Below are 22,787 nucleotides of genomic sequence, written 5' to 3'. Positions count from 1 at the left end.
CCTACGGTGAAGATGTCTGGCTCAGCACTGGCCCTAGGAAAGGCCCCTAGTCTCCGGAGTGGTGGCCATCTTGCTCCACCCGGCGGAGGCCCAGGCAAGTTTTTCGGGCCTCCCTGCTTGTACAGAGCTTGCTCCTTTTCTGGATTCACCTCTGGACTACCTGAGGCTGCTATTGCTGTGTATCTGTGCCCTGTATCTCCCTGGGGACAGGCTGCGGCTCCGGCCTACCTCCTGGAACGGCGGCCATCTTGCTCTACCCGACAATGGCCCTGGTGAGTTCTCCTAGCCTCCCTGACTGTGTTGCAATCCACCCCCTCCTGGAAGGGCCTCCGGACTGCCTGCAATCTCTGCCAAGGTTCATAGGCTCTCCTCCCTCCTCCTGGCGGCCAGAGTACACCCGCAGAGGCAGTGGACATCTCCATGAGACGCTACTCATCCCGGGCATCGAGAGGATGGGGTAAGAAGTATACTTCCCCCCCGTGCCAGAGGAATCTGTCCCGGTCTGCAGGGACCTGGTAGGCGCCCATCCACGACCATGGCGTCCGAGGCGGAGAGCCAGGAGCAGCCCTTGCCACCTGTAACTAGTCTTGCGGAGGTCCTGGCTGCCATTACAAACTGTTATGCCTCTGTAACCTCCCTAACCACTAAAGTAGATGCAGTGCAGCTTGATGTGGGGTTAATCAGGCAGGACATGAACAAAATGTGCTCCAGAATCCATACAGCAGAACAGCGCATAAGTCATGTGGAAGACACGGTGGAGGGCCATACCACTGACCTGCGAATGCTGCACACTAAAATTAAAGCTCTTGCATATAAAGCAGAAGATGCTGAGAATCGCAATAGGAGAAACAACCTCCGTATTGTCGGCATGGCGAAGGGTCTGGAGGGTTAACACCCGACTGAATTTGCGGAAAATCTACCTAAAACCCTCCTGCCTCTGGCACAATTTTCACCCTTCTACGCAGTGGAACGTGCACACCGCATCCCCCCTAAACTGGGCCCACTGGGATCCCCACCGCGCACTTTTTAACTTAAATTCCTGAACTTCAGGGATAGGGATGAGGTACTCCGTGCGGCCAGAGTGCAGGGGGAACTGACATATCAAAACAGAAAACTTTTGATTTTTCCAGACTACTCAGTGGAAACGCAAAAAATGAGGTGCTCTTTTGACCAGGTAAAAGCTGCTTTGCGAGTAAAGGGCATCAAGTATAGTATCCTGTTCTCGGCAAGACTGCGGGTTCAACATGGCGAAACCTCGAGATTTTTTACTTCTCCCAGGGATGCATCCGCCTGGCTAGAGCCCCTCCCCCCCCGCACCGCTGATGGCTGCTGATCTCCCCACATTTAGCAACCTCTTACCCCAGTATTGCAGCCCCCTCTCCTGTTCGTGATTACCTGGCGGGAGGACTCTGGGGCAGATATCTGGGGAGATCATCCTCCAGGTGTGAGGTTGACTTCTACTTCTGTTGCACCTGTTGTGCCTGACCTACTTGTTTGCAACGTTTGAAGAAAGTGCCCCTGGATAGACCAGGTGAACTTGTGCCGCTATGCACACTCACCATTAAGTATTCCAGTTTTTATGGCTCATGCCAAAATGTTATTTCCTGCTGCAGGGTTTGCCGTATATGTTGTTTTTTTTTGTTTTTTTTTTTGCCTGCACAGTCTCATTCTTCCTGCTGCAAAGTGGCCAAACTGGAAAGACTTCCTTTACACTAACTTCTGACTCACTAGCGAACTCTAGTGTCCAGTAAAGGGTACTGCAGCCTCCATTTCTGTGCAGACTGTGAAGTGCAGCTGCAGAAGGTTTACTCCCTAATCCTGATCTACAGGGTCGGTATTCAGGGGGATTGGGGGGGGGGGGGGGGGTTGCTTCGTGACTTTGCTCTCGAGCTGTCCTCCCCCCCCCCCCTCTGTTCATGTTTATATGCAGAAAGGGTTTCTGTTCTAATAATTCTTGCATGTCTGCCGGGAGCGGATGAGACCTAACGTTTTTATTTATATTCTCCTACAATGGAGGTAGAGCTTCCCCTGATCTACCAAGATGTCACTTCCTGATGCAGAGTTTGCCTTATCTGTTTTTTTCTTTTTGCTTGCACAGAGTCTTATTCCTTCTGCTGAAGAGTAACCAAAACGGACAGACTTATGTTGCACTAACTTCTGGCTCCCTAGCGGACTCTAGTGTCGGGTAAGAGGTACTGTAGCCCTGTACTCTTGTGTAGACTGTGTAATATAGATGCAGATGGTTTATTCTTTGGCCCTGACCTAAAGGACTGATATTTAGGGGGATGGGATTGTTTTTCTCTTGGGGTCTACTCGTATGCTATTCCCCCCTGCTCATGTTTAAATGCGTAGCGGATATACGTTTTGTTATCTCTTGGTGCGCATTTGACGGATGGAGATGATACCTAATAATTGTGTTGATCCTCTCCTACACTGGCAGTGGAGCCTCTCCCGATCTGTAGGGTCGCTCCCCCCTCAGTGTACATATACGCCCACTGGTACACGCCCCCTAGCATTGGGTGTATAATGTTTGGGGTTCTAAGCATTCCTAGGTTGGGGATTGGGATGCGGGGAGGGTTAGGGAAAGGGTTGGGAATGTTAAAGGTGTTTTTTTGTCCCCTAAGGTGTTTTGTGATGTCTGAACTTAAGGTAATTTGGTACAGTGTCATATGTCTACAGTGCTTCTCATGTATGGGACCAGGATGCTGCCCCGCGAGCCTTCTACCCCTACACTGATTTCTCCCATATACCTCAAATGGCTCCAATTACAGTAATTTCTTGGAATGTTAGGGGCCTAAACTCAGTGGTTAAGCGATCCCTGGTGTTCCGTTTTCTGCAGAAACATAATCCTGACATTTGCATTCTACAAGAGACCCACCTTCAGGGCCATAAGACAATCTCATTGAAAAGACCATGGGTGGGGTTAAACTATCACACCACTTATTCTACATATGCTCGTGGGGTCAGCATCCTGGTCCGGAAATCCCTACCCTTGAAACCCATTGCTATAAAGACTGAAAAGGAGGGCAGGTATGTCATAGTACACGCAAACATTTATGATAGAGATATTGTACTGGTTGGGTTGTATCTTCCCCCCGCCGGCATCGGTCCAAATCCTTCATGACATTATGCAGGAGGTGGTCCAGTTAGACACCGGCTTAGTACTTCTGATGGGTGATTTTCATATGGTTCCATGCTCTGATGTAGATAGGATGTGTGCGTCGACCCGTGACTCTCCTCACCTCCGGCAGTGGGCGGACACGTTCGCCCTTACGGATGTGTGGACACACACACACCCAACACAAAGAGAATATACCTGCTACTTCTCCACCTTTAAAACACTATCTAGAATTGACCTGGCGTTTGGTTCCAGATCGGTCCTACAATGTGTCCAGGATATCTCTATGCTTCCCAGAGGGATATCTGATCATGCTCCCCTGTGTCTTTCTTTAACACTAACTGTTCTCTCTGGGCCCCGTCTATGGCGACTTTCTAGCTATTGGGTAGCAGAGGAGAAGCTCCAGGAGCCTATTACAGCATCCACATGCAACTACTGGACTGAAAATACTGACTCAGCCCCCCCCCCAGTACTTTGGGATTCTTTTAAGGCTTGGGTTAGAGGAGAATTTATATCCAAGATAACACACACTAAACGAGAAAGAGCCCAGGCCCAGGAGGAGCTGGAGGGTAGGTCCATCAAACTAGAGGCTGAATTTATTTCTAACCAGACTGTGGCTCACTATCAAGCCTGGCAACAGGCGCTACGTGATTTGTCTGAGGCTAGACTTAAGGATACAAATAGGGCCCTCCTTTACTCGGCCCCACGGGTGTTTGAGTTCGGGGGGAAGAATGGGAAGCTCCTGGCTTGGTTAGTAAGGGGCAGCATCCCCTCTACTCCTATTGGGTCCATTAAAGACAGCCGGAACCAGCTTCTCACCTCCCCCCCCCACCATCAATACTAGATTTAAAGATTTTTTTGAAGAACTATATACATCTAGGGCTGACTATACAGAATCTGACCTACTGACCTTTTTAGACTCTGTGTCCTTTCCCGCCCTGTCTGAGGGGGACAGGAAGAGGTTGGAGGAGAATATTACGCTGGAAGAGGTCCAGATGGCCATGGGAGGGCTGAAGAGTGGGAAGGCTCCGGGGGCGGATGGGTTGCCCTATGAGTTCTATTCTAACTTCACAGAACTCCTAGCTCCCAAATTACAGACATTATTCTCCAACATTGATTCTCTTGAGGCCTTACCAGACTCAATGAATAAGGCTGTCATAGTCAGGGCCGGTGCTAGACTAGGCGAGACCAGCTACTTGCGCCCCCCCCCCACGCAAAAAAAAATTAATTCAATAACTTTAGCACCAGAACTGGTCCAGGTGGACAGGAGAGGGGGTGCAGCCAGGTGGAGGGAGGATATAGCCAGGTGGACAGGAGAGGGGGGTGCAACCAGGTGGAGGGATGGAGTCAGGTGGACAGGAGAGGGGGTGCAGCCAGGTGGACAGGAGAGGGGGGGCAGCCAGGTGGAGGGAGGATATAGCCAGGTGGACAGGAGAGTGGGGTGCAGCCAGGTGGAGGGATGGAGTCAGGTGGACAGGAGAGGGGGGTGCAGCCAGGTGGACAGGAGAGGGGATGCAGCCAGGTGGACAGGAGAGGGGGTGCAACCAGGTGGACAGGAGAGGGGGTGCAACCAGGTGGACAGGAGAGGGGGTGCAGCCAGGTGGACAGGAGAGGGGGTGCAGCCAGGTGGAAAGGAGAGGGGGTGCAGCCAGGTGGAAAGGAGAGGGCGTGCAGCCAGGTGGAAAGGAGAGGGGGTGCAGCCAGGTGGAGGGAGGATATAGCCAGGTGGAAAGGAGAGGGGGTGCAGCCAGGTGGAGGGAGGATATAGCCAGGTGGACAGGAGAGGAGGGTGCAGCCAGGTAGAGGGATGGAGTCAGGTGGACAGGAGAGGGGAGGTGCAGCCAGGTGGAGGGAGGATATAGCAAAGTGGACAGGAGAGGGGGTAGCTAGGTGGAGGGATGGAGTCAGGTGGAGGAATGGAGCCAGGTGGAGGGATGGAGCCAGGTGGAGGGGTGGAGCCAGGTGGAGGGATGGAGCAAGGTGGAGGGATGGAGCCAGGTGGATGGAGCCAGGTGGAGGAATGGAGCTAGGTGGAGGGATGGAGCCAGGTGGAGGGATGGAGCAAGGTGAAAAGGAGGGCAGGTGCAGCCAAGTGGAGGGGTTCACACACCAATGATAAGGTCTGACAAGTTCTTACCTTGGGGCACTTCTTTCCAGCTCCCTCCACATGTTAGGCAGCGGGCGGCAGTCTGTGTCACCAGTCACACACGGAGACCTCCTCCAGCTCCACCCCCGTTCAGCTGATCGTTCGGTTCCCCCCGGGCTCCGGTGGCTGGCCGAGGAGAGGCTGGATAAGCTGCAGGAGCAGCTTTGCTTTTGGCTCCTCGCTCCTCCAGGACAAGTGGCCCGGCGGCCTCGGCCCAGCGTGTGTCCTGTGGCCTGGGTGGATCCATCCCTGTCTTGCACAATGCCGCCCGCCCTGCTCCTCCAATGGCTGCACATCACCCTGGGAGGGAGGCGGGGCGGGCAGAGAGCTGACACCCACAGTTGCTGGACATCAGCATGTTCGCCCCTGGCTTAGTCTGGGGAAGGGGGAGATCTGCCTGCTCCTTCTCCCCACCCAGTGAATCTGCAGCCAGCCATATAGCACCTCCTGCTACACTCTGCACCAGCCACCACCCGCAAGGGGGAACTGATCCTCTGGAGGGGACCCAGCGGCTATGGCTGCGCCCCTAGGCGGCAGTGCGCCCTAGGCGACTGCCTAGTTCGCCTAGTGGGAGCGTCGGCCCTGGTCATAGTTCTTGTCCTTAAGCCGGGTGAGGATCCTCTAGACTGCTCGTCATATAGGCCTATCTCCCTTTTAAACGTGGATGCAAAGATCTTTGCAAAAATCCTTGCTAATAGGCTCTCTCAGGTGATCTGGTGGATATTGATCAGACAAGGTTCATGCCTGGGAAGGGATCAATATTAGAAGGCTCTTTCTTAACACATCCATAACACATGATAAACAAGGCACCAGGGTAATCGCCTCATTAGACGCTGAAAAGGCATTCGACTGTTGAATGGACCCATCTGTGGGAGGTCTTGCGTCGATTTGGCTTCGGCCCTAAATTTATACATGGTATCCAGCTCCTATATCGGGCACCAAGGGCACGGGTTCGCACAAACAACTGGCTGTCAGAGCCATTCGCCCTTTTCCATGGCACTAGACAGGGTTGCCCACTCTCCCCCGGCCTCTTTGCCTTGGCCCTGGAGCCCCTGGCCATTTTGGTCAGCAGTGCTCCAGATGTGCTGGGTTTGCGGCAGGGTAAGCTGGAAGAGCAGCTGTCCTTGTATGTGGACGACGCATTACTATACCTTAACGACGCGTGGCCTTTGCTCTTAGCTGCCCTACGCATTTTTGACACGTTTGGAGGGTACTCGGGTATAAGGATTAACTGGGCCAAGTCAATTATTTTCCCCCTAGATGAGGGAGCCATCAATGGGGCGGCCTCCACTCCTCTCCGCTGGGTTGAGGAATTTCATTATTTGGGGGTCCAGGTGACGAAACATCACTCAGACTTCTTGGGGAAAAATCTGATGCCTGTTTTATCGACCCTTAGATCCAAGTGTTCAACATGGTCAAATTTGCCACTAAATTTGATAGGCCGCATTAACCTATCAAAAATGATCATACTACCCAAATGTAATTATTTATTCAGAAACTGCCCGATATGGATCTCAGTCAGCTTCTTCAAAGTGATAAATAAATGCATAGGTTCCTTTATAAGAATGAGCCGAACACCCCCCTGTTCGGTTCGCACAACTTGCGAACAGACCAAAACTTCGCACGAACGTTAGAACCCCATTGAAGACTATGGGACTCGAACGTTCTAAATCAAAAGTGCTCATTTTAAAGGCTAATTTGCATGTTATTGTCCTAAAAAGTGTTTGGGGACCCGGGCCCTGCCCCAGGGGACATGTATCAATGCAAAAAAAAGTTTTAAAAATGGCCGTTTTTTCGGGAGCAGTGATTTTAATAATGCTTAAAGTCAAACAATAAAAGTGTAATATTCCTTTAAATTTTGTACCTGGGGGGTGTCTATAGTATGCCTGTAAAGGGGTGCATGTTTCCCGTGTTTAGAACAGTCTGACAGCAAAATGACATTTCAAAGGAAAAAAGTCATTTAAAACTACTCGCGGCTATACTGAATTGCCGGCCCGACAATACACATAAAAGTTCATTGATAAAAACGGCATGGGAATTCCCCACAGGGGAACCCCAAACCAAAATTTAAAAAAAAATGACGTGGGGGGGTCCCCCTAAATTCCATACCAGGCCCTTCAGGTCTGGTATGGATATTAAGGGGAACCCCGGCCAAAATTTTAAAATAAAATGGCGTGGGGTACCCCCAAAAATCCATACCAGACCCTTATCCGAGCACGCAACCTGGCAGGCCGCAGGAAAAGAGGGGGAGACGAGAGAGCGCCCCCCCCTCCTGAACCGTACCAGGCCACATGCCCTCAACATTGGGAGGGTGCTTTGGGGGTAGCCCCCCAAAGCACCTTGTCCCCATGTTGATGAGGACAAGGGCCTCATCCCCACAACCCTGGCCCGGTGGTTGTGGGGGTCTGTGGGCAGGGGGCTTATCGGAATCTGGAAGCCCCCTTTAACAAGGGGACCCCCAGATCCCGGCCATCCCCCCTGTGTGAAATGGTAAGGGGGTACAAAAGTACCCCTACCATTTCACAAAAAAAATGTCAAAAATGTTAAAAATGACAAGAGACAGTTTTTGACAATTCCTTTATTTAAATGCTTCTTCTTTCTTCTATTTTCTATCTTCTTTCTTCTATCTTCCTTCGGTTTCTTCCTCCATCTTCTTCTTCTTCTGGTTCTTGTTCTTCTGGTCCTTCTTGTTCTTCTGGTTCTTCATCCAGTCTTCTCGTCCGGCATCTTCCTCAGCGGCGCCGTCTTCACTTCATCTTCTTTCCTTGGGCCGCTCCGTATTCACGATTGGATGGGAGGCTCCCGCTGTGTGACGCTTCTCCTCTTCCGACAGTTCTTAAATAATGGAGGGCGGGTGACCCCGCCCCCCTCTGACGCAGGGCAGGTGACCCCGCCCCCCTCTGACGCACGGGGACTTCCTTGTGGCATTCCCCGTGACGTCAGAGAGGGCGGGGTCACCCGCCCTGCGTCAGAGGGGGGCGAGGTCACCCGCCCTCCGCTATTTAAGAACTGTCGGAGGAGGAGAAGCATCACACAGCGGGAGCCTCCCATCCAATCGTGGATGCGGAGCGGCCCGAGGAAAGAAGATGAAGTGAAGAAGGCACCGCTGAAGAAGATGCCGGACGAGAAGACCGGATGAAGAACCAGAAGCACAAGAAGAACAAGAACCAGAAGAAGAAGATGGAGGAAGAAACCGAAGGAAGATAGAAGATAGAAGAAAGAAGATAGATGAAAGAAGATAGAAAATAGAAGAAAGAAGAAGCATTTAAATAAAGGAATTGTCAAAAACTGTCTCTTGTCATTTTTAACATTTTTGACATTTGTTTTGTGAAATGGTAGGGGTACTTTTGTACCCCCTTACCATTTCGCACAGGGGGGAGGGCTGGGATCTGGGGGTCCCCTTCTTAAAGGGGGCTTCCAGATTCCGATAAGCCCCCTGCCCGCAGACCCCCACAACCACCGGGCAAGGGTTGTGGGGATGAGGCCCTTGTCCCCATCAACATGGGGACAAGGTGTTTTGGGGGGCTACCCCCAAAGCACCCTCCCAATGTTGAGGGCATGTGGCCTGGTACGGTTCAGGAAGGGGGCGCTCTCTCGTCCCCCCCTCTTTTCCAGCGGCCTGCCAGGTTGTGTGCTCGGATAAGGGTCTGGTATGGATTTTTGGGGGTACCCCACGCCATTTTTTAAAAAAAATTGGCGCGGGGTTCCCCTTAAAATCCATACCAGACCTGAAGGGTCTGGTATAGATTTTGAGGGGGACCCCACGCCAATTTTTTTTTTTAATTTTGGCTGGGGTTCCCCTTAATATCCATACCAGACCTGAAGGGCCTGGTATGGAATTTAGGGGGACCCCCACATCATTTTTTTTTTTAAATTTTGGTTCGGGGTTCCCCTGTGGGGAATTCCCATGCCGTTTTTATCAATGAACTTTTATGTGTATTGTCGGGCCGGCAATTCAGTATAGCCGCGAGTAGTTTTAAATGACTTTTTTCCTTTGAAATGTCATTTTGCTGTCAGACTGTTCTAAACATGGGAAACATGCGCCCCTTTACAGGCATACTATAGAGACCCCCCAGGTACGAAATTTAAAGGGATATTACACTTTTATTGTTTGACTTTAAGCATTATTAAAATCACTGCTCCCGAAAAAAACAGCCGTTTTTAAAACTTTTTTTTGCATTGATACATGTCCCCTGGGGCAGGACCAGGGTCCCCAAACACTTTTTATGACAATACCATGCATATAAGCCTTTAAAATTAGCACTTTTGATTTCTCCCATAGACTTTTAAAGGGTGTTCCACGGCATTCGAATTTGCCGCGAACACCCCAAATTGTTCGCTGTTCGGCGAACTGGCGAACAGCCGATGTTCGGGTCGAACGTGAGTTTGACTCGAACTCGAAGCTCATCCCTATTCCTTTATATGGAATGGGGCGATACCGCGGTTGGCCAGATCCACGCTCTGGCTACCTGCCCATCTGGGCGGATTAGCCCTACCTAATTTTCAAGTTTACTACGGGGCAGCGGTGCTAGTGACAGTCCAGTGGTGGTGCCAGGGGGCTAGATCTAATGCGGCGGTGTGCCTAGAGGCGAACTGCTTGGGCTCCCTTGCTGGGCTCAGCAGCTACCCATACAGGGGTCCCAGGGCATATGAGACGACTCCGGGACCAACCAGGGTGACGTGGCGGGTGTGGACCGCTGCCCGGCCGAGCTTTTTGCGGCCGGATCAGTGTTCTCCGGCACAGCCTTTGTGGGGCAACCCCACCCTATCACAACTTCGTTCCATTCTGGATCCACAGATGTGGGCCAGGTTTGATATTACGACACTGGACCACATCATGCCCCAGGGTGCCTTACTGAAGTTTGCGGATCTGAAGGTTAAATATGATCTACCAACCTGGATGGTATTCAGATACCTACAGCTTAAACATGCCACTAGAGCCCAATTCCCTCGGCCGATCACACTCAAAGTGATCCTATAGAGGAACTATTGGCTCCAGGAGATCTAACCAAGCCTCTTTCTACTCTGTATGGTGCGTTATTGGGCAATGAGTCCCCCAAGATAAAATATTTATGGGAGACATGGCACAGTGACATACCCTCACTAGATAGGGAGGGATGGGAGGACTTCCTGGAATATGGCCCCAAATTAGTTATCTCCTCTAGAGATAAGTTAATACAGGTAAAATGTTTGCATAGGATATATTATATCCCCCAAAGACTTCACAGGATGTACCCAGACAAAGACCCCGTGTGTCCCAGATGTAAAGCACATATAGGAACCTTCTTCCACATGTTCTGGGACTGTCCTGTCATTTCCAATTACTGGAGGAAGGTCTTTGGGGAAGTTAGGGAAGTTAGGGAAGTTAACTCCAGACTGCAACTGGCACTCCCAATGTCACCTGAGTTGGCATTACTGGGAGTTCACGATGACGAACAAAAACCACATCATTTAAAAACTACTAATTGCATACCTATTTTTTTATGCAAAAAAAGAAATCCTTCTCAAATGGGTCCTACCAGACCCCCCCTCCATCTCCTCCTGGAAGGCACTGATCAAAGCTGCATTACCCATGTATAGGATTACATATTTAAACAGAGGCTGTAAGTGGAAATATGAAAAAGTTTGGGCTCCATGGACCTCTGACTAGCATACTGGTGAGGACATCACATTCTAAGATAGGTGAATGTAAAAAGGTACACTACTAGTCACCTGTGTGGATTGTCTTAACCTAGTCCACATGCTACCCTGTATGCAAGCTTTTGATGCATGTTGTACTTGCTCACTGTATTTTCTGGACCTGTATGTACACAAATGTATTCCATGTGATGATATGTACTGTACCTATGGATATGCTATTTTATTCAACCTATATGACAACAATAAAACACCTTTGTTTGTTAAAAAAAACAGCGGTTGATCTAACCTGATCTAACAAAGATCTAACAAACTGCATAAGATTTTTTCAAAAATGTTGATATAGGGGGGCTAACCTGGCAGAGGTAGTGAGTACAGGGCTAGTGCATGGGTATTCTTATCAGGAAGTCTTGCCTGCACTGGGAACAGTAATTTCAGACTTCTCCTAGTACATATCTATTTTTTTATTTTTTTTTTAAATATTGGAGTATTTAAATGGTCACTAAACCCACATGATAGAAAAAATCTGTTTTCTGTATTCTGCAAAAAGTCTGGTTGATCCTGCTGCTTTCTATCTCCACCTTTTGATCACGTCCCCAATTCAGCTGAGGATTTTGCAGAGCAGTGTTGGCAGCTCTGCACATGCTCAGTTTTCAGTGAATATCTATGCTGAGTATTTCCTCCCTGTCACATCTGAGCACACATGTGGGTGTATACACAGTGATAAATGACAGCGCACTCCCTTCCTCCTCCTCCATGCCAATTAAAGCGGACCTTCAGTCATTTCTACAACTTTCCATCTATTAAGTCTTCTGCCCTTATTGTTCTTTTTTTTTTTTTTTTTTACTTACTTTTTTTTATTAAAGTTTCACAAATTTTACAAACTTTTACATATAGGTGCATCATAAAGCATTGGTAATGCGGTAATGCAATATACAGTATGACACTCAAGGAAGCACTGGTGAATACAAACGTATTAAAGCAGAATTCTTATGACAATGCCCTTGTTGTTTTAACTTTGGATAGTAAAACTTTTTTTTCTGCCAGTAAATACCTTATACAGTCCACTTCCTGTTTCTTGTCTGGTCATTAGCCTAGGCTTATGACATCATGCACAGCTCTCTCTCACTCTTGTGAGAGTTTGCCAGGAAGGGAGGGGGGATGAGTCATAAGAAGGCCAATGAGAGCTGCAGAGCTGGAGGTGTGCCTCTGTGTGTCTGTGTAAATCCAGGAAGTGAACAGGCAGCAGCTTCAGCTTCCCACAGTTAAAATGGTTGCAGCCAGACTCAGTGGAGGGAGATTTCTGCAGCATATTTGGCAAGTATAGAATGACAGTATATATGAAATAATATGCAAAGTGGTTGGAGGGAAGCTTCAGAATGGCAAAGATGTTTTTATTACAAATTATGTAAGCAGACTACAGTTTCTCTTTAACCAGCTAAACACAATGGGGGTGGGATATTACATGTAGATTGATGGAGGCTTCATCTCCCTCTTATTTTAAGACACAGGCTGGAGGGGCGTGACGCCTGTGACTGGCAGAAATCGGGCAAAATTATGATATTGCCAAAAAATAATAACGATTTGATTTCAAATATATATTTGTATGACAATTTAAAACAGTTTATCGATATTATTTATTTTTACTCCGTATTCCAAAGACTGTTTTTTTTTTAAATTTTGAACATGTGACCAGCAGCAGAGGACAGCATAAGCTCCTCCTGCTTATGTTTCCCTGCAGACAGTCTGGGAAAGATCTGGGTCACGTGACATCTGTATATCGATTAGGAAAAAGGTACTAAACATAAATTCCAGTGCCATCATCTATATACAGAAATAGAAGGGACAATGTCAATTGAAAAAGTGTGTGTGTTTAGTATCACTTATTCCGCATACACACGAGCGGAATGTCCATCAGAAAAAGTCCGATGGGAGCTTTTCATCGTATATTCCGACCGTGTGTATGCCCCATCGGACTTTTTCCATCAAAAATTCAGGCGGACTCAGAGAACATGTTTTTTTTCCGACAGAACTAATTACTATCGGGAAACCCGCTCGTCTGATGCTGTTCCGATATACCAAAAATGATGCATGCTCAGAAGTAAGAATGAGACGGAAGCTATTGGCTACTGGCTATTGAACTTCCTTTTTCTAGTCCTGTCGTACGTGTTGTATGTCACCGCGTTCTTGACAGTCGGACTTTGGTGTGACCATGTGTAGGCATGACCGCTTGAGCAGAATTCCGTCGGAGAAACCTTCAGAGTTTATTCCGATGGCAAAACCGCTCATGTGTACGTGGCATAATGCACTAAAATCTCTGCCAGTTTTTTTTATTTTGCTTCACTGTTCCATTGGGGAGATTTCACTTCCTGTTCCAGAGAAACAACAGAAAATGTATGTAAATCTCTGCCAATTGAGGGGAATTCTCCCCCCCACCAACCTAAATAGTTGTCACCAGAACAGGTGTCCTCATTGGAAGATTTCTCCTCTATTCCATTGACAACCATATGTTATTGGATTTTCATCACTTTCTGTCCTGATGACAACTGTCCCCAGAAAATTAGAGAGGATGAATCTCCACAGCGGTGACACAGGAAGCAGTAAAAACCCGATGGGGTTCTGTTCTTTCCCTGCTCTATATCAAGAACTAAAAAAAAGTTTTGACTAGAAATGATTTGTAGAATAAAGGTTTTATGCAAATTATGAATTAATTCATATAAAATAAAAGTTTTTTTTTTTATGTCAATTTCACAGAAAATTTTAAATAAACATGCCCAAAACATCATCATAGTTTCATTTCACAGAAATCAGGTCCAAAAGTGGGAAGTCTCTAGTTTACTTTGTATTATTTGCTCAAGAGGCTACCATCTCTTCTAAATTATGAAACACAGTTATGTGAAAGAACTAGTTTCTCCACGCCCCTTTTGAAAAAGAAAAGTAGGCATCCAGATTAGTTTCGTTTCTTATATTTCAACACTGAGAATGGCAGCAGCAGCTATCCAGCAGGAGCTGAAATGCTGTATATGCCTCAATATCTACTCTGAGCCCACCACTTTGCCCTGTGGTCATACATTCTGCAAGCAATGCATCCAGAAGGCTTTTCAGACGAGCCGTCAAAGATCCTGTCCAGAATGCAGACAAGGGTTGCCCGAAGGAATGGATCTCAACAGAAACACAAAGATGTGCAGCATCATAGAGCACCTGACCTCTACAAGATCAAAGCACCAAGGTGGGTGCTCCTACTGTGACGGGACTCCAGAAAAGCTGTGCCTAGACTGCGAGACGCCACTTTGTTGTGACCACCTCAAGAAACACAAAGCAGAACATGTTCTCACCGACGTCAGCACCCCACTCCAGGACAGAAAGTGTCCCATCCACCAGGAACTCCTTAAATTTTACTGTATGGAGGAAGGCATCAGCATCTGCGCATCCTGCGGGGTCACTGGAGACCATAAACATCACAAAATTCAGAAACTTAGTGACCTCTCCAATAAAGAAAAGTCTGATCTTAAAATACTAGACGATCTTATAACTAGGAAGAAGGCTGAAAAAGAGGAAATGGTTGCCCTTGTAAAGAGCCACAAGGAGAAAGCTGCTTCTAACACTGAAAACATGAGAAAATTAGTGACTGGGGTGATTGGGGAGATAAAGAAAGAATTGGAATCTATGGAGCGTCAAATTTTGTGCCAAATCAAAACTCAAGAGGACCAGGTGTATTCCCAGTTATCTCAAGCTATGAAATCATTGGAAGGCCAAATACTGGAAATCAACAACCTGATAAAAGAAATCCAGAATCTGTGCAACACTTCCGATCCACTTACCCTGTTAGAAAGAAAAGCTTGGAACACCAGTAAAGCAAATTCTTTATTAAATGTAGAAGATGACTTTCATTTCAACAATCTGGATGGTGAGACGATCTTGATTATGTTACAGTCCAGCATTCACAGGTTCACAAGGAGCTTGCCATTCCTGTTAAAGAATTGTGGAATACCTATTGAAGATGCCACCTCCAGACTGCTTCCATTAAGTCAAATCACCAAAAAAGTTCCTCCGTTCTTAGTATTCACTTTGGATGGTCAGAATGTTGACAGTCCTCGATTCACATTCAGTGCATCAAGCTTATCATCAGGTCAACATTACTGGGAGGTGGAAACCAACGAGAAACCTCGCTGGGCTGTTGGAGTGTCTTATCATAAAGACCATATAGCGATGGGATATGCTGCAGATTACTGGTGCTTGCAACTGACCGATGACATGCAATACAAAGCTGTACATAACAGCCAGGAAATGATTGTGGCGACCAATGCCCCTGTGAAAACGCTCGGGGTGTATTTGGAATATGAAACGGGAGTCGTGTCTTTTTACCAAGTATCCAACAACTGTGTGAGATGTCTCTGCTCAATGAATGGCAAATTCATCCAACCTTTGCACATTTTCATGTATGCAGAGCACAGTGGCTGGATAAGAATTAGGAAATAATTAGCTTAACCACTTTCCGCCAGCTGTATGCATATATGCGGCCTCTCGTTGGGTGGGCTTAAAAGGCTGAGCGGCCACATATATGCTTCCCTATGTAAACAAATTGTCATGCTGAGAGCATGCTCTCAGCACAGTAACCATTGGAAAGCACCTGATGCATATTTGCAATCAGGAGCTTTCCAATCAGATGACCGCTTGTGGCAGCCGCTCACAGCGATCACATGATCGGAATGCCAGTCTCTACCACCTGGCATTTAGAACCAGGAGGCGGCGGCGGGAAGGGGTTAAAGCCAAAACCATTTTGCTTTTCATTTTTGATATAGTGGGGAAGAATAAGAACTTATCAGGAAGATTTGTGCCCTCTTTTTTTGCTTGTGATCTTTTTTCGGAGACACAGAAAGTGCTAAGAAACACAAAGGTGTTGAATTACTAAAATTGGAGAGTGTAAAATCTGGTGTTAGTTTCCAGTTTTTTTGTCAAAGCTTAATTGAACAAGTAGAAGTTAGAAGCCGATTGACTACCTTGCACAGCTGCACCAGATCTTGCACTCTCCAGTTTTAGTAAATCAACCTCAAAATGTCATGATCGTTACCAAATGAAGGGGTCAGGGAAACTCTTTACCTGTTCTGGGGACAACTGTCTTAAAGGGGACTTCCCCTCACTTTCTTCTTCCTTTCAGCTGTCTCTCTGGGACAGGACGTGAAGGGAAATCTCCACTCCAGAACACAGATGTCACAAAATTAACAGACAGTAGTTTTAACCCTTTGCTACTCTAATCCTCTAATCAAAAGAATAAGGGGTTGGCTATACATACACTTTAAGGGGAATCTGTACATTTACCTAAAGGATATTTAAGCTTGAGAGCAAAAATGTATATATTGCAGCTGAATTGAAAGCACAATGTTATCTACCTTCTGTAAACTACTAATCCTCTCACTCCCCATGTAATGGAAAGGAAGACATATCTAAAGTCCAGTCTGGTTGACCACCATGGCTCCCTACAGGGATACAGTGAGGTGAGTGAGCATGGCCACCCAGGGAAAGAAAAGTGTTATATACAGAATCATCAGGTGCAAAAAAAAAAGAAAAATTCCTAAAAAAGTAATACAGGCCCCCTATCTAAGCACTGGAAAGCTGCAATGTATTACATTTTTATTTTTGTGTTTAAACATGCTTTAACAATAAAGGCAAAGGCATTAGGCAGCTTTACTAGAAAAATGTACCACCAATGTGCACCTAGCAGCCTGATGTGTACGTTACTATTGTTGCTGGGCTGTGTATTGATGAGGACAAGAGAGCATGTTTGTCTTACAATGACACAATGTGAATAATGGCCAGCGACAGGCGGACCTGCCCGTTTGGCTACAACTCTACATGACCTAGATCAGTGGTTCTCAACCTCTCTAGTGCCGTGACCCCTTGATAAAATTTTCCAAGTTGCGGGGGCCCCTAACAGTAAAATTATTTTCGTAACGTGGGTTGTCAGCACCCAAGGCAATACAAGTAATTTGCACTCCCTTTCACTCGTACAGTATTAAAACCCCTTATTATACAATTTAAAATGTACCAGTCTCTTTGTTCGCCTTTCTTTCACTTTTATCTCTCTCTATCCTAATTTCTTGTTTCTTTCCCCCATCCCTCTCCCTAGCAGTCTTTCTTGTTCTTTCTCTTATTCTTTCTCTCCCTTTTTTCTTTGTTCCTCCCCCTCCTTTTATCCTCTCCCTTCCATGTATTCTCTATTTTTATTCCTTCTGTTACTCCTTGGCGGAAGGGGGTGGGGAGAATGGGATGAGTGGCAGTGCTGGCGAGGAGTTAGGATGAGTGGCAGTGCTGGCGGGGGTGGGATCAGTGGCAGTGCTGGTGGGGGGGTGTGATCAGTGGCAGTGCTGGTGGGAGGGTGGGATCAGTGGCAGTGCTGGTGGGGGGTGGGATCAGTGGCAGTGCTGGTGGGGGGGTGGGATGAGTGGCAGTGCTGGTGGGGGGTGGGATCAGTGGCAGTGCTGGTGGGGGGTGGAATCAGTGGCAGTGCTGGTGGGGGGTGGGATCGGTGGCAGTGCTGGTGGGGGGTGGGATGACTGCCAGTGCTGGCGGGGAGTTGGGATGATTGCCAGTGTTGGCTGGGGGTGGGATGAGTGGCAGTGCTGGTGGGGAGTGGGATCAGTGGCAGTGCTGGCAGGGAGTGGGATCAGTGGCAGTGCTGGTGGGGGGTGGGATCAGTGGCAGTGCTGGTGGGATCAGCCAACTTAGGTACTCTTGATCAAGGTTATCTGCTGATCTGAGAACTGTAGTGGGGACTTTTAATGGCAACTCTAATCCCAGGTAGTGTTACTCACTGTGTCTCCAGCTTTGTGATGTCTCGCAGCAGTGACACCTATGCCAAAATCAGGAGATAGGGTCTCCTCTAGCCCCCCGCACTTCACATTCCTCACCAGTCAGCTGACCTCTAGTCTCTGCCCCCCAGCCATGCCGTTAACTGAATGGGCGGTTGCGAAGAGGCTGAGTGGCAGGCCACAGGCTCCAGGAACAGCCCTGCTGGGCGGCTACGAAAAGGCTGGAAGAGCGGTTCGGGCTTCCGGAACAGCCTAGGATTCAGTGACCCCTGGCAAATCGTTATTCGACCCCCAGGTTGAGAACCACTGACCTAGATACAGCTTGGTTTCAATGATCGGAGCAGCACTGTAAACAGTAGTAAACCTAAGACAAGAACTGTGGGGAGCCACACTCCTTTCCATCTAGTTAGGGACACCACAGATGTCTAATGCCTAGGTTCTTAGAAAATGTACAGCTACCCTCTTAAGTGGATTAAATTGAAAAGCAAGGACCAATAACTGGGGCAACACTGGGTAAATACTGATAAGAAATGTTCTTTAGGTATCAATATTAGAAAGGAGATCCATCTGAACAACATAGAAGAGGCCAAAGATCAACAGAAGATAACCTAGCAAGGCCCCATTTAAAAGCAAGGAAGGTTTGAAGAGTTCAGAAATCAGTAGTAATACAGATTTTAGAGATCAGTATGTAGCTCAGAGTTCAGTAGTTAGTAAAGAAAAGTGGTGAGGTCAATAGCAAGCACAAATTCCCCCATCCCTTAAAAGTCACTCACAAGACCTCAGATGCAGAGGAGCCCAGCAGAATGAGGGATGTCCCCTCCCAGGTCTCCTTTTGGCTGTGTCATATGACACATTAGAGCCTAAGAGGAGCTTAGGGCTTTCCTCAGCTCTGCATTCAGGTTGGCATTCTGATCTGAGATCTGAGAAGTGGCAGGTAGAAAGCTGGATCACAATCAACCCGTCACATGGACGTGATCTACCGGTTGGCCACCCTTGAGGTATACATAGAACAGATTGATATAGTTTTAATGTAGAACTATAGGCAAAACGTTTTTTTTTTAAATTAATTTGGGTGGAGTAAGGGAGGGTTACTTTGCCATCTGTCCCATTGGGAAAATTTCCCTTCACTTCACTTCCTCTCCCATAGCCAAAACAGGAAGTGAGGGGTAATCCATGCAAATAAAGGGAATTCTTGGAGCCCACCCAGGTCACCAGAACTAGTGTCTCCATTGGAAGATTTTCCCTCTATTACTTTTCTGGGGATAGCCCAAAATTTGGGATTCTCTTTTACTTTCACTTTCAATTATAACAGTAAACAGGACAAATAGAAGGGGTGAATCTTCCTAATGGGGGCACAGACAGCAAAATAAACCTGACACGTGTTCTAATCCATTTCCACTCTAACCAAAACTAAAAAAAAAAAGTTTTGCTTTTAGTTATATTATATGCATTTATCATTATCAAGAAAACAGATTAAATGCATTACTTTATTGATAGGTAAAAAAAACACAGCACAGGACTGGGCACAATAAGACATGTAAAGGAAAAAGCCAACACAGTTTTTTTTTTTTGTAGTTTTAGACAGTGAAGAAAGGATTAGCACCTCTGCCTGGTTTACATTGCCATCTGTGTTCCTGCTGGGATATACCCTTTTTATTTGTCCTCTGACCATTCTCAAAAAGACTGAAAGTGATGGGAAATCGTCACCAGAGTAGGAATAGGGGGGAAATCTTCCTTATTCTGGTGACAAGAAAGGAAGGATTTTTCACACTTTGGAGAGATCTCCTCTAAAAGCCAATACACACTGAAAGAAAAGTGCTTCCGACAGCTGATTCCAGCTGTTCAGACGACAAAAACTGAAGGTACAGGCTACAAAAATTTTATCATACATACCGTACATTGACACATCTGATTTCCGTTTAATCAGTCGAATATTTGAGTAATTTCATTTTTTGATATGAGACTAGCATGCAAAACAAACCGGACGATCATTTGTCTGATATTTTCATCGTGTGTACAAGGCTTAACTTCCTGTTATGTCTACAGGACAGGAAAAACTGAGAAGTCTCACAGGACACATATAGCAAAAAAAAAAAAAAAAAAAAAAATAATAATAATACTACTACTACATAACTAGGGTTTTATCCATTTTCTACTTCTTTTAAAATTAAAAAGTTTTAGATGCATTTCTCCTACTTTAGCAATCTTTCAAACACAAGGAGTATTTGGTATGGAGTTGTATCATTCAAGGTCTATCATACCTTTGAATGTACAGGATTCTAAATTCTTACTCACAATTGAGGCTTCATGATGATTTAAAGTAAGGCGGGAACGCATCCTTTCTTCAGGTTGTCTCCTCCATATTTTTTGCTGAACACAAAATTTAACTACGCTCGCTCAAAGAAATATATTGTGCAATAATCATGCCATAGTTACTAGCATTAAAGGAGAAGTTCACCTTTGTTCACTTTTTTTTTTCTAATTTCCAGCCCCACTATGTACCAATACAGCATTAATGTACTTTTTTGAAAAAAATATCAAAGCTTTCCATTAACTCTACAGACACTTACTTCACTTGTCCTCATCAATGTTTCCAAACATATCCATTAGTTTTATCTTACTTCCTGGTCAGACTAGAGGTCATGACACAGGAAGGAGTTGACCAGCTGACCCCATTAGCGCACACCCTGCATCATCCAACCTCCTACTTGCCCTCCCATTCCCAGCTGCACATTTTTTTTAAATGAAATGCAATCAATCAGTGATTGCACTTCACTGTCCTCGTGGATGTTTGTACAATCAGATTGTATATAGTGTGTGGCCACCTTTATACACCTAAAAATCTCAGTTGCGCTTTCAGTGCCATTGTTAACGGCACACCACAGAAGCAAACATACATTTTGCCATGTGAAGAAAACAAGTGGCAAATGCTGCACGCACAGTAAAAAAAACACGCAACCCACAAAACGCCAAAATGTCCCATAAGCCACATGTAGTGCAGGCAACTGAAATCAACAGGCTGCCCTATGCGTGTCACAGGAAAAACGAGACCCAAAATGTGCGCTCCCACTATGCTAGATGTGAATGGGGCCTGAAAGTGAAATTTGTGCGTTTACACAAGCACAATGAGGCTCCATTCACATCTGTGTGTTTCAGAAATGCGCTGCACCAAAAATCACGGTAATAAAGAACACCAAGCTCTAAAAATTAGTTCTGAAGTTTCTTTGGGGCAATTGTTGCATGTAGGGCAGCCCATTCAGGTGTGTAATGAGTGAAAATGCTTCAAAACCCCCCCCCCCTTGCAAAAAAAAAAAAAAAAAAAAACATGTGGGAATGCGAGTTCCTGCTATGCAGAGATGTGAACGGTGTTTGACAGCTGAGTGTTTCTGTCCACTCCCTCCTATGTACTTGTATAAAGATGGTCATACACTATGCAATCTGATTTTATATTGTGTATTTTGTGAGAAGGGTGATCACTGATTGATTGCATTTCTTTAAAAAAGGGTGCAGCTGGGAGTAGGTGGGTAGATGATGCATGGTGTGCGCTAATGGGGTCAGCTGGTCAACTCCTTCCTGTGTCATGACCGCTAGTCTGTCCAGGAAGTAAGGCATTACTAATGGATACATTGATGCTGACAAGTGAAGTACGTGTCTTTAGATTTAATGGAAAGCTTTGATATTTTTTTGCAAAACAAAGTACATGATAGATACATAGGGGGGGCTGGTGAAAAGATGAACAAAGGTGAACTTATCCTTTAAGGCAGGAAATGAGGAACAGCGTCCCATTTTTAAAATTTAAATCACAAAAGTAAACATCTTTTATTTGTGTAACTTCTCTATGGTTAAAGTAATGTCTAGACAATTGTTCTTTCTTTTTATTGTTTTTGGACGGAGCAGGGAACTGTCGCAACCTGTTCCATTCTGTGTCTTGTTGGAGATATTTCCTTTACTTCCTGTAAAGCAGCTATCATTAAAAATGATGGCCAAATCTCTAAGATGGACTAGCTGTTTTGAAGCCTAACTTCACTGTTACCGTACCTTTAAATAGTTGAACTACTGAATGAACTACTTACTGTACTAACAGATGCATTTGCTGGGTGTGCTTTATGAACTGTATATAGCCTCAGCTACATACAGTATACAAAATATTCAAATAGTCGCACTAATAAATGCGATCAATAAGTGAACAAAAGATACGGATCATGGCAAATTATGGACAATCACATCAACATGATGTAGTGATATAAAAAAAAAAGTAGAAAAATAGTGGGGAAAAAAAATATATAATGAAAAATAATATAAGTCCACATGAAAATAGACACAGGAGGGTTCCTTAAAGGGTTTGTTAACCCACCCCTACAAATGTACATAATCCTGCTGCTTCCATGGCAGGCACTCCTGTCTTTTTCTAAAAAAAAAAAAAATGCCTCCCTTATCTGATTTCACAGCGGTTCTCCACGATCACGTGACCGGCTGCGTCTCCTCTCTGCCCGGCTGACAGATGCAGAGGGCGGGGCAGAGATTCCCCTGCTGACGTCACCTGGGACGCGAGGAGGGGGGAGAGAGCCGGCCGGTCACATGACCGCGGGGAACCACTTTGAAATACACTAAACGCATAAACTACAAAAAGGCTTTTTTTTTTAGTTAAACACAGACAGGAGCGCCTTTAATTAGGGAAACAGCAGGATTATATGCATTTTAAAAAGTTATGAGCACAGCAGGAATGGAGGGGGCTGGCACTGACACAGGGGCAGGCGGGCAGGAAGGGGAGAGGGGAGGAGGACACAGGAGCACATAGGAGGACAGGAGAGCTGCGGCTGACAGAGGCACGGTGTCAGGGGTCAGCAGCCATGATTATCGTGGTCAGTTTACAAAGGAGAGGGCAGAAACTGGCAGGATCAGCCAGGTATTACAGGGGGCCAAATCACACAGCACAAGCACTGTGCTGTATAAAATGATTAAAGGAGCAGGATTCTTTTTTTGGGGGGGGGTTGACAAACGCTTTAAATGACAGTTCATAAAGTGTTCCGCCACCAGACATTTGAGTGAGGAATCCCTCTGTGGCACCCACCACCTT

At 46.4% G+C, this 22,787-nt stretch overlaps 1 protein-coding gene across 1 annotated transcript; it reads left to right on the top strand.

Moving 5' to 3' along the window:
• Positions 1–13,883: 13,883 nt before the first annotated feature.
• On the top strand, positions 13,884–15,380 carry LOC141134045 (zinc-binding protein A33-like). The gene has a single exon (XM_073623633.1). It carries the CDS (start codon positions 13,884–13,886, stop codon positions 15,378–15,380), a length of 1,497 nt encoding a protein of 498 aa, XP_073479734.1.
• The last annotated feature ends 7,407 nt before the right edge of the window (positions 15,381–22,787 follow it).

Source organism: Aquarana catesbeiana, linkage group LG03 (assembly GCF_042186555.1).
Source record: "Aquarana catesbeiana isolate 2022-GZ linkage group LG03, ASM4218655v1, whole genome shotgun sequence".
In the NCBI taxonomy this organism is placed as follows: domain Eukaryota; kingdom Metazoa; phylum Chordata; class Amphibia; order Anura; family Ranidae; genus Aquarana; species Aquarana catesbeiana.
The sequence above is the reverse complement of the archived record's forward strand: the minus strand, read 5'-3'. Positions and strand labels throughout refer to the sequence as shown.